The 17,873-nt window shown below is 48.1% G+C and overlaps 1 protein-coding gene across 1 annotated transcript in view; it reads right to left on the bottom strand.

Moving 5' to 3' along the window:
- HERC2 (HECT and RLD domain containing E3 ubiquitin protein ligase 2) overlaps positions 1-17,873 on the bottom strand; it is a 921,269-nt gene that overhangs the window by 846,027 nt on the left and 57,369 nt on the right. The window contains 1 exon segment of the mRNA XM_030201308.1: positions 4,190-4,409. Coding sequence (XP_030057168.1) covers positions 4,190-4,409 — 220 coding nt within the window.

The raw sequence follows: 17,873 nt of genomic DNA, 5'->3' as shown, positions 1-17,873 counted from the left end.
GGGAGTCACATGAACTGTGGAGGCCATATGACCCAGAAGTCTCAACATCTGCCGAGCTGTGACCTGCTGAGACGCTCTGGTCTGCGAAGCCAGGTACAGGAGGTTGTTGGCCCTCGCTTCGGGAAGGAAGGCCTGAGCCGTCTGGGTATTCAGCAGAGCCCCTATGAATTCCAGAGACTGTGTTGGCTGGAGATGGGACTTTGGGTAATTTATCACAAACCCCAGCAGCTCCAGAAGTTGAATAGTGCACTGCATAGACCGGAGGGCTCCTGCCTCCGAGGTGCTCTTGGCCAGCCAATCATCGAGATATGGGAACACGTGCACTCCCAGCTTGCGTAGGTACGCCGCTACCACCACGAGACACTTTGTAAACACTCGTGGGGCAGAGGCGAGCCCAAAGGGCAGCACACAATACTGAAAGTGCCGTGCGCCCAGGCGGAATCTGAGATACTGTCTGTGAGCTGGCAGTATCGGGATGTGAGTGTATACGTCCTTTAAATCCAGGGAACATAGCCAATCGTTTTTCTGAATCATTGGCAGAAGGGTGCCCAAGGAAAGCATCCTGAACTTTTCTTTGACCAGGAATTTGTTCAGGCCTCTCAGGTCTAGGATGGGACGCATCCCCCCTGTTTTCTTTTCCACAAGGAAGTACCTGGAATAGAATTCCCTGCCCTTCTTGCCCGGGTGGTACGGGCTCGACCGCATTGGCGCTGAGAAGGGCGGAGAGTTCCTCTGCAAGTACCTGCTTGTGATGGGAGCTGAAGGATTGAGCTCCCGGAGGACAATTTGGTGGCAGGGAGGCCAAATTCAGGGCGTATCCGCACCGCACTATTTGGAGAACCCACTGGTCGGAGGTTATGAGAGGCCACCTTTGGTGAAAAAATTTTAACCTCTCTCCGACCGGCAGATCGTCCGGTACGGACACTTTGAGGGCGGCTATGTTCCCGTGGATCCAGTCAAAAGCCCGTCCCCGGCTTTTGCTGTGGAGGCGCAGGGGGCTGCTTAGGCGCACGCTGTTGACGAGAACGAGCGCGCTGGGGCTGTCCCTGTGCCTGACGAGGCCTTCGGGCCGGCTGGGTGTACCTACGCTTTGCAAAAGAATAGGGCACAGCCTGCCGGGCCCGGGAAAAACATCCACCTGCTGAGGTGGGTGCTGAAGGCGCCCGGTGGGAGAGCTTGTCGAGAGCGGTTTCCCGCTGATGCAGTTGGTCCACCAGCTGCTCGACCTTCTCACCAAAAATATTATCCCCCCGGCAAGGGACGTCGGCCAGTCTCTGCTGGGTGCGGTTGTCCAGGTCAGAGGCACGCAGCCATGAGAGACTGCGCATCACTATACCTTGGGCCGCAGCACGAGATGCCACGTCACAGGTGTCATAGATACCCCTGGACAGGAACTTTCTGCATGCCTTCAGCTGCCTGACCACCTCCTGATAAGGCCTGGACTGCTCCGGCGGGAGCTTATCGACCAGGCCCGCCAGTTGCTTCACATTGTTCCGCATGTGGATGCTCGTGTAGAGCTGGTACGACTGGATGCGGGTCACGAGCATGGAGGATTGGTAGGCCTTCCTCCCAAACAAGTCCAGAGTGCGAGACTCCCGCCCCGGGGGCGCCGAGGCGGTATCCCTCGAACTCCGTGCCTTCTTGAGAGCAGAATCCACGACCGCCGAGTCATGGGGCAATTGGGGCCGCATTAACTCTGGGTCCGAGTGGATTCTGTACTGGGACTCTGCTTTCTTGGGGATGATGGGATTAGATAGTGGTCTCATCCAGTTCCGAAGCAGTGTCTCTTTGAGGACATTATGCAACGGCACCGTGGAGGACTCTCTAGGTGGTGATGGATAGTCGAGGACCTCGAGCATCTCAGCCCTCGGCTCATCCACAGAGACCACGGGGAAGGGAATGCAAATAGACATGTCCCTTACAAAGGAGGCAAAGGAGAGGCTCTCAGGAGGCGAGAGCTTCCTCTCTGGTGAAGGCGTGGGGTCCGAGGGAAGACCCGCAGACTCCTCTGAGGAGAAATATCTGGGGTCCTCCTCTTCCCCCCACGAGGCCTCTTCCTCAGTATCGGACATAAGCTCATGTAGCTGAGTCCTTAACCGGGCCCGGCTCGACGTCGAGGCACCGAGGCCTCGGTGTCGTCGAGCGGTGGACTCCCGCGCCGGCGGGGACGAAGCTCCCTCTATCGACGGGGACTCCACCTGCGTGGCGGTCGAGACCGGCGCCACAAGCGGCGGCGGTGTCGACGGCCTCGGCACCGGGCTAGAGCTCGCCGGCGCCACAGTCAACGGCGCCGAGGGCGCAAGCACCCCCAGCGCCGGCACAGCCTGGTGCATCAGCCCTTCCAGGATCCCCGGAAGGATGGCTCGGAGGCACTCGTCCAGGCCCGCTGCCGGGAAAGACGGGGGGGCCGGTAGAGGTGTCGGTGCCGGAAGCTGCTCGGGTCCAGGAGACTGCACCGAAGTGCTGGGACCCTGACGCGTCGGTACCTCCACTACCGAAGGGGATCTCTCCTCTCGACACGGACGCTTCAGCATCGACTCCTCGCCTGTACCGAGAGCCGGATGCATCGAACGCGACCGATGACGGTGCTTCTTAGATTTCTTACGGTGCCCGTCATCGGTGCCAGGTGGAATGGAGGAGGAGGAGGAGGTCGATCCCCCTCGGTCTCGAGGAACCGGGTCAGACAGGGTTCGGTCCCGAGGGCCATGGGCCGAGGGAGTGACCGGGGCCGATTGCCCACGCGGCCTCTCACCCCTACCCTCACCGAAGGACCGGCGGGCCGACGGGACCTGTGCTCCTGGGGTCGATGCCATCGGTGCCGATTTCACGGGCATCGATACCGGTACCGAAGAACCGGACGTCGATACCGATGCCGTCGAGGTCGACGTCGAGGGGCCGGCGCAAGTTCCGAAAAGACGGTCCCATAGAACTTGCCTCGCAACCTGAGTCCGTTTCCGGAGACCAAGACACAAAGAGCACGACTTGATATTGTGCTCCGGCCCGAGGCACCAAGCGTGGGTGTCGGTCTGCGAGATAGGCCGGCCACACCGACCACACTTCTTAAATCCACTCGGGACCTTCGAGGACATCGACGGAAAAATCGCATCGGCGAAATTAAAGTCGTCGATGGTGGCGGTAAATCACACCTTGAAAAATAAATCGTCCGCGCGGCCACAAGGCGACGCCCCCGCTAGAAAAACGAGGGAAAACAAGCGCGTTCACACTTTTTTTTTTTTTTTGAAGAAAAAAGAAAAGGCCGGAACGCGCCTAGAAACAAAAAACTAAGAAAATTCGCGAAAACGCGACGGTTTTTCGGGCTGAACAAGAGAGCGGCGACGCACGACTCTCTCCAGCGCAGAAAAAACAAGACTGAGCGGGAACGGTCGCGCACGGGCGGGAAGACGGCCGCGCATGCGCGGTGGGCGTGCCCTGCGTGCGGACCGCCCGCGAAGCTTCTTCCGGTTGGTGGGGGCTGCCGCGGACGTCACCCAGTCGTGAGAACAAGCAGCCTGCTTGTCCTCGGAGAACCCTTTTTCCAATAATCCTCTGTTACCTCAGGTACGAACTTAGATTATACACTCTCTGGAGATAGAGAAATGTGTACTGCAACTGAATGAAAGTCAGCATTAACTATAGCTGAAAAGGCATGAGCTTAAAGAGGGGGGGAGGTGCATACCTCCACTCCCCCTGCATGCCCAGCACCCATCTTCTTCCTCCTCACCCAAATTATCCAAAACATAATTCAGCAGTGGTGGAATCGGTCATCACAGGACCCTGTGTTTCTGTGTACATTTGCAAACCCTAGTATTCTACAGAGGTTTCCAGTCTAACAGGAAGCTCATATTAGAAAAAGGGGAAAGAACTGTGAATGCTGACCTGGGTATAAGTATCAGTGGAGGCCCAGAGGGAGGGGCAGCAACCCTGTTTTTGTGACTCCCATCCATATCACTCCAATTGCAGTCTCAACCCCCAATTTGGGAACCAACTGGAAGCCATGGCACTATGAGTCATGAACATACTCTGTTTTATGGTCTAATTAAATTACTGTTGTTGTTTTTTATTCTATTACCACTTTGAGATCCCAAGATAAGCAGTATAGAAATGTAAAAGTAACACGACAGAAGAAAAATGGGAGAAAACCTGGTTTCAATCATTCTGGACTGAAACGAGGTCTTGCTGAACTTATTACCATTTTTTGTCTACAGCATACACAGGAATGCTGCTGCTCTTCCATTTCACCCCAACATTTTGATGCTGAGCAGTTCTGTTCAGCGCAATAAAATAACGTTCCAGAATAACTAGCCTCTGCTTCAGCCTCCGCGCAGAAAGTGTTGTGGTAGCAATCTGGACAGCTAGAACTTGTTGCTCTTTCACCAGGATGTACAAACACTCCTTCAGTTCATTTATATCTAAAAGGAAGATGACAAGACATTATATCATCCAGTATAGTCATTTCTATGTGCATTAGACAGAAAAAAAATGCAATCATATACTAATGACAACATAATGTTAACATTCATATATACGTTATATAGCCTGCCTGGCATCCCACTAACATTTCCAGTCTCTGAGTTAAGAGTTTCTTAACAAACTTCTGTAGGCTTTTCATCTACCACCACGAACTGCACTAACAATAACACTAATCATTTGTAAAAAAAGAGAGATGTGTAAATCACAGAGAAATGATATCACAGCGACTGAAATGACAGGGAACTGGGGAAAGGAAGAAGCGATATGGATCACCTTAAAAAGAAAGGATAAAACCTCTGTCCATGTGGGTGTTGTCTACAGACCTCCGACACATTTGGAGGACCTAGATAAAGATCTGATCACTGATATTCAAAAGTTGGGGAAGAAAAGAGAGGTGCTGTTGTTGGGAGATTTCAATCTGCCGGATGTAGATTGGACGGTTCCGTCTGCGAATCGGAAAGAAGCAGAGAGATCGTGGATGCTTTTCAAAGTGCTTTGCTCAGACAAATGGTGTCAGAACCCACGAGGGAGGGAGCGACGCTAGATCTGGTACTCACAAATGGGGATAATGTGTCAAATGTCCGAGTGGGTGCCCACCTGGGCAGCAGTGACCATCAAACAGTTTGGTTTGATATGATGGCTGAAGAGGAGGGTGGCCATTCAAAACTCAAAGTCCTGGATTTCAAACATGCTGACTTTAGTAAAATGGGAGAATACCTGAGGAAGGAGCTGATGGGATGGGAGGAAATACAAGAAGTGGAAGGACAGTGGCCCAGACTGAAAGAAGCTATAAATAGGGCCACGAACCTTTATGTAAGGAAAGTAAATAAAAGCATGAGAAAAAAGAAACCGATATGGTTCTCCAAGCAAGTGGCTGAGAAAATAAACGCTAAAGAGTTGGCGTTCCAGAAATACAAAAAAACTCATGAAAAGGGACACGAGGAGGAATACCGGATAAAACTGAAAGAAGCCAAGAGAGAGATACGACTGGCGAAAGCGCAAACGGAAGAACAAATGGCTAGAAATGTGAGGAGGGGTGGCAAAATTTTCTTCAGGTATATTAGTGAAAGGAAAATGACTAAAAAGGGAATTGTGAGACTAAAAGATACTGCGAACCGCTATGTGGATAATGATGAAGAAAAAGCAAATTTGCTAAATAGATACTTCTGTTCTGTTTTCACAGAAGAAAATCCTGGAGAAGGACCGCGATGGACTGCAAAAAGTACAAATGAGATTGAAGTGGATAGAGCACCGTTCACGGAAGAGAGTGTGTATGAACAACTTGAAAAGCTAAAGGTGGACAAAGCCATGGGGCCGGATGGGATCCACCCTAGGATATTGAGGGAGCTCAGAGAGGTTCTGGCGGGTCCTCTTAAAGATTTGTTTAATAAATCCTTGGAGACGGGAGAGGTTCCGAGGGATTGGAGATCGGCGGATGTGGTCCCACTTCACAAAAGTGGTGATAGGGAAGAAGCTGCAAACTACAGACCGGTAAGCCTCACTTCAGTTATTGGAAAAGTAATGGAAGCGATGCTGAAGGAAAGGATAGTGAATTTCCTGGAAACCAATAAGTTGCAAGATCCAAGACAGCATGGATTTACCAAAGGGAAATCGTGCCAAACGAACCTCATTGAGTTCTTTGATTGGGTGACAGGAGAATTGAATCAGGGACGAGCTATGGACGTAATCTACTTAGATTTCAGCAAAGCTTTTGACACGGTTCCCCACAGGAGGCTCTTAAATAAACTGGAGGGGCTGAAGATAGGACCCAAAGTGGTGAACTGGATTAGGAACTGGTTGACGGACAGACGCCAGAGGGTGGTGGTGAATGGAATTCGCTCGGAGGAGCAAAAGGTAAGCAGTGGAGTGCCTCAAGGATCGGTGTTGGGGCCGATTCTGTTCAATATATTTGTGAGTGACATTGCTGAAGGGTTAGAAGGTAAAGTTTGCCTATTTGCGGATGATACTAAGATCTGTAACAGAGTAGACACCCCGGAGGGAGTGGAAAACATGAAAAAGGACATAAGGAAGCTAGAAGAATGGTCTAAGGTTTGGCAATTAAAATTCAATGCGAAGAAATGCAAAGTGATGCACTTAGGAAGTAGAAATCCACGGGAGACGTATGTGTTAGGCGGGGAGAGTCTGATAGGTACGGGCGGAGAGAGGGATCTTGGGGTGATAGTATCTGAGGATTTGAAGGCGACGAAACAGTGTGACAAGGCGGTGGCCGTAGCTAGAAGGTTGTTAGGCTGTATAAAGAGAGGTGTGACCAGCAGAAGAAAGGGGGTGTTGATGCCCCTGTATAAGTCGTTGGTGAGGCCCCACCTGGAGTATTGTGTTCAGTTTTGGAGGCCGTATCTTGTTAAGGATGTAAAAAGAATTGAAGCGGTGCAAAGAAAAGCTACAAGAATGGTATGGGATTTGCGTTACAAGACGTATAAGGAGAGACTTGCTGAACTAAACATGTATACTCTGGAGGAAAGGAGAAACAGGGGTGATATGATACAGACGTTCAAATATTTGAAAGGTATTAATCCGCAAACGAATCTTTTCCGGAGATGGGAAGGTGGTAGAACGAGAGGACATGAAATGAGATTGAAGGGGGGCAGACTCAAGAAAAATGTCAGGAAGTATTTTTTCACGGAGAGAGTAGTGGATGCTTGGAATGCCCTCCCGCGGGAGGTGGTGGAAATGAAAACGGTAACGGAATTCAAACATGCGTGGGATAAGCATAAAGGAATCCTGTGCCGAAGGAATGGATCCTCAGGAGGTTAGTCAAGATCGGGAGGCGGGGCTGGTGGTTGGGAGGCGGGGATAGGGCTGGGCAGACTTATACGGTCTGTGCCAGAGCCGGTGGTGGGAAGCGGGACTGGTGGTTGGGAGGTGGGGATAGTGCTGGACAGACTTGTACGGTCTGTGCCAGAGCCGGGGTTGGGAGGCAGGGCTGGGGAGGTGAGGATAGTGCTGGGCAGACTTATACGGTCTGTGCCTGTGCCAGAGCCGGTGGTTGGGAGGTGGGGCTGGTGGTTGGGAGGCGGGGATAGTGCGGGGCAGACTTATACGGTCTGTGCCCTGAAGAGCATAGGTACAAATCAAAGTAGGGTATACACAAAAAGCAGCAAATATGAGTTATCTTGTTGGGCAGACTGGATGGACCGTGCAGGTCTTTTTCTGCCGTCATCTACTATAATTCCAAAAACAGATTAACAAATAGTAAAAAGTTATGAACTGCACTAACAATAACACTCACCATTTGTAAAAAAAGAGAGATGTGTAAATCAATTCCAAAAACAGATTAACAAATAGTAAAAAGTTACTTACCTGTAGCAAATGTTCTCCAAAGTCAGCAGGATACAGATTCCCACATGTAGATGTCATCACCCAACAAAGCCCAGCGCAAAACAGTTCTCCAGTTCTACTCAAATTTTAAGATCATTCTACTATGCATTTGTACATCTTCCACCTACCACTGTCACATGGAGTGTCAACAGTCAAGCATCTAGCTTATAGAATTCAACACTGGGGTGTGGGGGTGTGGGGGGGGGGAGTAGGGGAGGTTATGTACCTTGTTATCCTCAGAGAACACCTGCTACAGATAAGTAACTGTTTTCTTATTCATACTTGTTTCCTTTCCTTGAGTCCTGCTTGACCCATTCCCACCCTACAGACCCATTCCCACCCTACATCATCAGTATAAGTGATGGTGCAGCCTGGAATTCTCCAGTAGGTCCACCTTGTTATACACTATTCTAAGCATATAACAGGAGAACAATATTTGACATGAATTATGTACACACACTGGGAAAGAGCAGGTAAGACCCAAAGATATCCCACTTGCTGTAATTTTCCAGGGCAGGTCCTGCACTGGTCGAGCAAGACTCAAGGAAAGGAAATTAACAGGTATGAAAAAAAATATCACTTCTCTCTCCATCCTGCTAGACCAATCCAGATTCATTGAATATACAAAAGCAATACCTTAGGAAGAGGAAGACAAGGCCCCCTGTATCACCACTCTGCCAAAGGTTGTAGTGCTTCATAAAAGAATGCAGCAACAACCATGTCACTGCCTTGCAGATGTCTTCCAGAGAAATAGCCTGAGCCTCTGTTCAGGAAGTCACCTGTATCCAAGTGGAATGAACCCTCAAGCCACTCAGGACTAACTTACCACAGATGATATACATCGCCTCAATGACTGCTATTACTAATAATAATTTCCATAGTACTACTAGATGCAGGAACTTTGTGTGTCCCTAGAGAGCTCACAATCTAGGTTTTTGTACCTAGGCAATGGAGGGTTAAGTGACTTGCCCAAGGTCACAAGGAGTTGCAGTGGGAATCAAACCTATATCACCAAGATCAAAACCCATGTGCTATTGAAAACTTTGGTATGACAAGGCCTTTACTCAGCCCATAAAAAAGGACAAAACAGCCTATTCGACAAGGGGAAAGAATTGGTCCCCTCCAGATAACATAGCATGATTCTCCTATTGTAATTTCTGCAGGTACAGCTTCCTAGCTGACCCTGATTGGCTCTAATCCAGAATGACAGCAGGACAACCACCTAATTCAAATGAAACAGGGAGACCACTTTCAAAAGTAATGATGGTATTTGTCCAAAGAAAGATCACCTTCTTTGAGAAGGATAAATAAGTATCTCTACAGTCAAAACATGCAACTTGGACACCCTCCGGGCTATGAGGAGTACTGCTCTCAAAATAAGATGCTTCAAACAGGCTATAATCAGATGCTCAAACAGAGGACCACCACAACATTAAGACCACCACTGCAGAAAGGCAGGCTTGACTAAGAGATGAGTGTTTCACTTCCCAGAAGAAACAGATGACATCCAGGGAGATATCCGGGAGACCCGTGAGGGGATTTCGAAGGCACTGCGCAATACGAACAATACAAGTAGTACAATGTAGGGACTTAGGTGCAATCTTTGCTTACTTTATTTATTTTTTTGTCTATTAGATTGTAAACTCTTTGAGAAGGGACTGTCTTTCTTCTATGTTTGTGCAGCGCTGCGTACGCCTTGTAGCGCTATAGAAATGCTAAATAGTAGTAGTAGTAGTAGTAGTAGTAGCAATCTAGGTAACCTTCGATACTGGAAGTGCTTATAAATCCCCTGACCTTATCTTTGGGAAGTATTCTAGCATTTCAGCTTCCACAGTCCAGTTATAGATTGGATTCAATCTGGGCTCAAGTACTGGTTAACGGTGTTCTATCTTCCCCTTATTATCAACAGAGGGACTAGACAAGGATGCCCCTCGTGTCCTACAATTTTTGTTCTCTGTACTGAACCTTTAAAATTAAAATTGCTGGCCTTACTTGCAGATAACCTATTAGAAACATAGAATCATGACGGCAGATAAGGGCCAAATTGCCCATCCAGACTGCCCTTCCTCAGTAACCACTAGCTCCTCCCTTTTCCTAAGGCATCCCAAATGCCTGTCCCATGCTTTCTTAAATTCCAACACAGTCTTTGTCTCCATGACCTCCACCGGGAGGCCATTCCATATATCTACCACTGTTTTCGTGAAATAGTATTTTCTCAGACTCCTTCTATTTCCTCTTAAAGTCATCCTATGCCCTCTCATTCCAGAGCTTTCCTTCATTTGGAAAAGGCTCACCTCCTGTACATTAACTCCACTGACTTATTTAAATGTCTCTATCATATCCCCTCTCTCCCGCCTCTCTTCCAGCGTAGACATGTTGAAGTCCATAAGCCTGTCCCTATATGTTTTATGACTGAGACCGTTCACCAATTTGGTAGTTGCCTTCTGGACTAACTCCATCCTATTTATATCTTTCCGTAGGTGCGAGCTCCAGAATTTAACGCAGTATTCCAAATGGTGTCTCACCAGAGATTTATAGAAGGGCGCTATCACCTTTTTTTTTTTTTCTGCTGGTCATCCATCTCCTTATGCACCCAAGCATCCTTCTGGCTTTGACCGTTGCCTTTTCCACCTGCTTGGCCACCTTAAGTTCTTCAGACACAATCACCCCCAAGCCCACTCTTCTTTCATACAAAGAAGCACTTCACCCCCTATACTTAACCGTTCCCTTGAATTATTGTAACCCAAGTGCATGACCCTACATTTCTTAGCATTACATCTTAGTTGCCAATTTTCAGACCATTCTTCAAGCTTCACTAGATCCTTCCTCATGGCATCCACACCCTCCACGGTGTCCACCCTATTACAGAATTTGTATCATCTAAAAAGAGACAAACCTTACCAGATAGCTCTTCTGCAATATCACTCACAAAGATGTTAAAAAGCGCTGGCCCGAGGACCAATCCCTGCAGTACATCACTGATAACATCCCTTTCCTCAGAACAAGCTCCATTTACCATTACCCTCTGTCTCCTCTCATTTAACCGGTTTTTAACCCAATCAGTCACTTTAGGTCCCATACCAAGGGAAACTCAGTTTATTTATCAGTCACCTGTGCGGAACCGTGTCAAAGGCTTTGCTAAAATCCAAGAACACCACATCTAGTGCCCCTCCCACATCCAACTGTTTGATTTCTTTGACTGGGTGACCAATCAGATTCATCTGGCATGATCTGTCTCTAGTGGAGTCACGCTGCCTCAGAACCTGCAGTCCATTCGATTCAAGAAACCTCACGATCCTCCGCTTTAGAAGCGTTTCCATTAGTTTACTCACCACAGAGGTCTGATCGGTTTGTAATTTCCAACCCCCTCCTTACTTCCAACTCTTGTGCAGAAGGACCTCATCTGCCCTTCTCCAGTCCTCCAGGACCACTCCAGACTCTAAGAAGGCATTGAAGAGGTCAAACTGCAGAGCTGCCAGAACATCTTCAAGTTCCTTGAGTACCCTCGGGTATTTGATGACTTACCTTCCTGAGGATTGACTATGCTTACGAAGCCAAAGGGCTCCTTGCAGTGGGTATTAAGTTTGCTGAATGACTATGCTTACGAGGGCCCAAGTCTCCTTGCAGTGGGTGTTAAGTCTGCTGAATGATTTTGGACACATCTCAAGTTGACGGATAAATGCCAACAACTTGAAAGCACTATGTCTGACTGCAGACCTGGACACTAGGTGAGAGAGTACATTCTCTCTTAGATAGGCAGTTGACTGCATGAAATACTTAGGGCTGACTATTCCATGTCATTTATCAAGCTTTTATACACAAAATATAGATTACTAAAGAAGACTTTGTGAAAAGAAAATGACAAAATTTATGTATGTCCTTTGAGGTAGTTACTTCTTGAAGCTCAAAAATTTGCATATATGGAATAAAACATTAAGGCATTAAAACATTTTTATGGGGAGCAAAGAAGTCAAGTCTAAGCCTTTGTCATATGGAGCTCCTGAAAAGAGACAGAGGGTTAGACCTCACAGATCTAAAAGCATATTGCACTGCATGTCATTTAAGATACATCAGAGATTGTTTTTTGTTTATTTTATTATTTAATTATTTATTTTATTTCCATTTTTCTCACACCTTTTTCAGTAGTAGCTCAAGGTGAGTTACATTCAAGTACAATGGATATTTCTCACAATCTAAGTTTGTACCTGAGGCAATGGAGGGTTAAGTGACTTGCCCAAGATCAGAAGGAGCAGCAGTGGGATTTGAACCGGCCACCTCTGGATTGCAAGACCGGTGCTCTAACCACTAGGCCACTCCTCCGCTGTTTTTTTTTTAACATCTAAATTCTGTGGTTGACCTTAGGGAAATCAATAGGGCGTGACTTAGCCCTGTCAAGTGCTATGCATGCTAAAGCGCATCATCCCCCTCCCTCCCTCTTGAGACAAAAAAAAACAAACAAACAAACCATTACTAGGGGGTCACGTGATTATGTACTAGCGAGCAAGCATATGCGAGACGGGCTCCCAGGCCCCAACCTCCAAACTCATCCCCAGGGTGAATATTTTTTTGGTTCTGGTGTCTCAGAACTGCTTCTGCTTACTATTTGAGACTGATCTCTCTTACGTCCAAAAATTTTTTTTTTAATTACATTTGTACCCCGCACTTTCCCACTCATAGCAGGCTCAATGCGGCTTACATATTATATACAGGTACTTATTTGTACCTGGGGCAATGTGTCTGTACTTATGACTGCTAAATCACGGAAGAGAGAGGAGGAGAAACCGCATCGAAGTGATGCCAAGATGACGGCTGATAACAACGCCGAGCCATCAACGGTGAGCTTTGCATGGGTAGCCGAAATTTAATCGAAGGTGATGCAGTACATAGACTCCTCTTTAGAGAAATGTCGCAGATAAATTAGACACTGTGGACAGGAGATTGGAAACCTTGAAGGGGGAGTTTTCATCAAAATACCAGGGTGTTTCTGATTTGGAAGACCGTGTGCAAGACCGCCAACACAGTTTCAAATGAAGCTGACTGCTATTGGAAGATAAACTCAATGATATAGAAAAAACATCATGTCGCAGGAACTTACACTTGGTGGGCTTGCCAGAGACAGTATCGGATGCAGAGCTCAAAGGCCTGCTGAAATCCTGGCTGTTATCAGCCATGAAGCTTCACTACCTGGGACACAAGAAACCTTTGGACATCCACCTTAGAGTGATAATTTTCAAGTTGTTAAATTATGCACATAAAACTGAGATCTTGTGGGCGATTTTCTCTCGCAATCCCCTCACCTAATAAACAAATCTTGTACTTTTAGGATTTCTCCTCCAAAGTTTCTTCCATGAGACATGCTTATGCCTCCAATGCACTGATCTTCATAGAAGGCATATACAGTTTTGTTTTGCTGTATTCTGCTCGACTAAAGGTCTTCACGGAAGGTAAGTCAAAGTTGGGGGTTTGTTTTTTTTGGTTGTTTTTTTTTTAGACTATACATCTGATGTGGCCCGGGCCTCCCTTCAACAGCTCCCAGCGTCGGAGGCCTCAGTCAGTTAACTTGCTGTCAGACTGCAACTTGTCCTGGATTCATTTTGATCATGGATGGAGGCTGCTGGGCTCACTGCCAAAATTTGTTTGGCGGTGGCTGGGACGTACTTTTTCCTATGTGTTGGTCTCACATTTTCTTTTCTACACGAGAACTTTCTGATGCTACCCTGGCCTGATTTCATTATAGACCTGAAGGGACTCAACCTTCTTAGGGATGGTGGGGTTAGATAATGGTTTCATCCAGTTCCTGAACAATGTCTGCTTGAGGACATTATGTAGAAGGACAGTGGATGACTCCTTAGGTGGCGAAGGACAGTCGAGGACCTCGAACATCTCAGCCCTGGGCTCATCCTCAGTTACCACCGGGAAGGGAATGGCCGTAGACATTTCCCGCACAAAGCATGAGAAAGACAAACTCTCAGGGGGAGAAAGCTTACTCTCTGGCAAAGGAGTGGGATCAGAGGGAAGACCACAAGACTCCTCAGAAGAGAAATATCTTGGGTCTTCCTCTGCATCCCACGAGGCCTCTCCCTCGGTATCGGACAGGAGTTCCCTGACTGAAGTCCGAAGCCGAGCCCGTCTCAACACCGAGGAGCTATGGCCCCGATGGCGATGTCGAGAAGTTGACTCCCATGTCGGCGGCGATGAAGCTCCCTCCATCGATGTCGATGGGGAGTCAATTTGGGTGGCAGCCGAGGCCGATGCCGAAGGCCACACCACTGGCGGGGAGCCAGCTGCCGCATCTATCGACGGTACTGTAGGCGCAAGCACCGCTGGTACCGGAATAGAGTGTCGCAGCAGCCCTTCCAGGATCCCTGGAAGAATGACTCGGAGGTGCTCGTCAAGAGTGTCTGTCGAGAAAGGCTGTGGGAGAGCTGCAGGAGGAAGCCAGAACCTGCCGAGGACAGGAGGCAGTACCGGGCTGTCCGGAGACCAGTGCATCGACACCTCTTGTATGGAGAGTGAGCGGTCCTCCCAGCGTCAACGCTTCCCGGGTGCCGAATACCTCGACGCCGCGGAGCTCTCGGTACCGTGATGAGAAGGGGACCGATGACGGTGCTTCTTCGCCTTCACTCGAGGCACATCACCGGTACCCCTCGGTACAGATGAGGAGGATGTGGAATCCACACGCCTCCTCAGGGTCGGGTCCGAAAGAGGTCGGTCCCGATGGGCCTGTACCGCAGGAGTCCTCAATAAATAGTAGTAGCAGTAGTAGGTGGAGACTCACTTGATGGCTCACTGCTACCAGCATGTGATGGTCTCTGGAAAGCCATTACCTGCGCTCCTGAGGTCGATGCACTCTCCAGTCGATGCACTCTCCAGTGCTGACATCGACACTGCCGCCGATCTCGGTACCACTGTCAACGTCGACGCCGAAGTACCGGGCAAAGCTCCAAACAGACGTTCCCGTTGAGCTTGTCTCGACGCTTGTGTCCGCTTTTTAAGGCTAAGACACAACTTACATGCGTCGGGGCGATGCTCGGCCCCAAGACACTGAATACATCACGCGTGAGGGTCAGTGCCTGAGATTGCCCGGTTACACCGAGTGCACTTCTTGAAGCTGCTGGCAATCCTCGATGTCATCGACGGAAAAATAGCGGCAGCGAAATCAAAACTCACGATGGTGCTAAAAGAAGGGCACAAAACAGGAGAAACACGTACAGGCAGCCAAAAAGGCAGCACACGAAAACGAAAGGAAACTTATTTAGGACAAAAACTAAAAAATAAGGAAAAAAAAATTTTTTTAAAACGGAACAGCTCAAACACAAGCTGTACCGAACGAACAAAGAAAAGATGGCGAAAAAGCCGGCGAAGTGAAGGCTCTTTTCCTGAGGCAACAGAACCGCTGTAACACAGCTGCTCTTGACCGCAGAAAAAAGAAGACTGAAGCGGGACTCTCGCGCGACGGGCGGGAAGATGGACGCGCCCGCGCGCTCAAAGGCTCTAGCAAGCTTTGTTGCTAGGAAGATTTTCCGGACCTGGGGCTGCCGTGGACGTCACCCATATGTGAGAACAAGCAGCCTGCTTGTCCTCGGAGAACATAATGAACCGTGAGGGTGGGGTAAAAGGAAAGGAGAAAAACGCTGGAATTGTGGATGAAGGGAAAGACAGGATAGATGCGAGGAGAGACAGAGAGAGATCGGATTGAAGGAGTGGAAGATACACTGGAGACCTAAGAGGGAGCAATACTGGACCACGATAGGGGTGGGATGGGTGGGAACAGAAAGAAAGACATACAAGCCCCAGAGTAGGAGTGTGGAGGACAGTGGAGGCACAGAAGAGATGCAGGGTATGGAAAAGGCATAAGGAAAGGGACACAGATGAGCAATGCTGAACAGAGAAAGAATAGGGACACACGAGGCAATGCAGGAGAGGGCAAGACAGAGAGACTGTTTTGTACCAGGGGCCAATGTGTAGTACTCTGTTAGTGTGGAGGTCTTCTAGCAGTACTGTTTGTTCTGTTTTCTCACTAGATGAATCACTGGTGTGTTAGGGCCCAGTGTAATATTTACAGCACTGCCTTTTCATGCATAAGGTCTTTGAGTCCTAGAAGTACTGATATAGTACGGTAACGTACTGAGTGTGTTTTTGCAAATGTTTTTGTATAGCGCTTTGAGGTGGAGGAACTGTGACTTGAAACATTTACTTTGTTATATCATTCAGGATCTGATGGCTGAGGGGATGTGGGATTGTGTAAGCGAGCAGACTGGTGCAGGCCTCTATGGAGGTGTAAGCATCATGTACTAACACTTTTTTTTTAATCAATTCACTTTAATTCAGTTGCCTAAGAAACCTATATATATCTACTGAAGTTTAATTTTCTTGCAAATTTTTTGATGATCCTTCTTTCTGCAGGTTGGTGGGAGGGAAACTTGCTGGATACGGGGAGGGAGAGGAGATGTTGGATATAAGATGTTAGAGAGAATACATGCTGGCTGGAAAAGGAGAGACAACAGTTGGAAAGGGAGAGAGGGAAAAACACTAGCTGGAAAGAGGAGAGAGAGAAATATTAGCAAGAGACAGACAGAGAGAGAGAGAGAGAGAGAGAAAGAGAAAGGAGGAAGCTATTGGATGGAATGGAGAGTTGAGAGGGGACATGCTGCATAGAAAGGGGGTGGAGAAGAAAGCTGCAGAACAGAGAGCAGAAATGCTGAATAGAAGGGAGACATAATCTGAATTGGGAGGGAGGGGGGATGCTGGATGGAAGAGGGAAGAGAGGAGCAATTCTGGATGGAAAGGGGTAAAAAAAGAAGTACATAAGCACTGCCACGCTGGGAAAAGACCAAAGGTCCATCAAGCCCAGCACTCTGTCTCCGACAGCGGCCAATCCAGGCCCCAAGAACCTGGCAAAAACCCAAAATTTAATAACGATCAATAGACTTTTCCTTCATGAATCTGTCCAGACCCCCTTTAAAATCAGCAAGGCCAGCTGCCATCACTACCTTCTCCGGCAATGAGTTCCAGAGTCTAACCACACGCTGAGTAAAGAAAAACTTTCTCCAATTTGTTTTAAACCTACCACATTCTAATTTCATCTTGTGTCCCCTAGTTCTATTATTGTTAGAAAGTGTAAACAAACGCTTCACATCTGTCCGCTCTACCCCACTCATTATTTTGTAGACCTCTATCATATCACCCCTCAGCCGCCTTTTCTCCAGGCTATAGAGTCCTAGCCGTCTTAACCTCTCCTCATAAGGTAGTCGTCCCATCCCTTTTATCATTTTCGTCGCCCTTCTCTGCACCTTCTCCAATTCCTTTATATCTTTTTTGAGATGAGGCGACCAGAACTGAACACAATACTCCAGGTGCGGTCGCACCATGGAGCAATATAACGGCATTATAACATCCTCATGCTTGTTTTCCATCCCTTTTCTAATAATACTCAACATTCTGTTCGCCTTCTTAGCCGCCGCAGCACATTGAGCGGAAGATTTCAACGTTCTATCCACGATGACTCCCACATCCCTTTCTCGGTCCGTAACTCCTAAAGCGGAACCTTGCATGACATAGCCATAATTCGGGTTCCTCCTTCCCACGTGCATTACTTTGCACTTGTCAACGTTGAACTTCATCTGCCATTTGGACGCCCAATCCCCCAGTCTCACGAGGTCCTCTTGTAATCTTTCACACTCCTCCCGCGATGAGACGACCCTGGATAACTTTGTGTCATCTGCGAATTTAATTACCTCACTAGTTACTCCCATCTCAAGGTCATTTATAAATATGTTAAAAAGCAGCGGTCCCAGCACAGACCCCTGAGGGACCCCACTAACTACCCTTCTCCATCGAGAATACTGACCATTCAACCCTACTCTCTGCTTCTGTCTTTTAACCAGCTCTTAATCCATAATAATGCACTGCCTCCAATCCCATGACTCTCCAGTTTCCTTTGGAGTCTTTCATGAGGCACTTTGTCAAACGCCTTCTGAAAATCTAGATATACAATATCCACTGGCTCCCCTTTGTCCACATGCTTGTTCACCCCCTCGAAAAAATGCAGTAGATTTGTGAGG

Source organism: Microcaecilia unicolor, chromosome 4, assembly GCF_901765095.1.
Source record: "Microcaecilia unicolor chromosome 4, aMicUni1.1, whole genome shotgun sequence".
Taxonomy (NCBI): Eukaryota; Metazoa; Chordata; class Amphibia; order Gymnophiona; family Siphonopidae; genus Microcaecilia; species Microcaecilia unicolor.
This window is presented reverse-complemented; position numbering and strand designations above follow the sequence as displayed.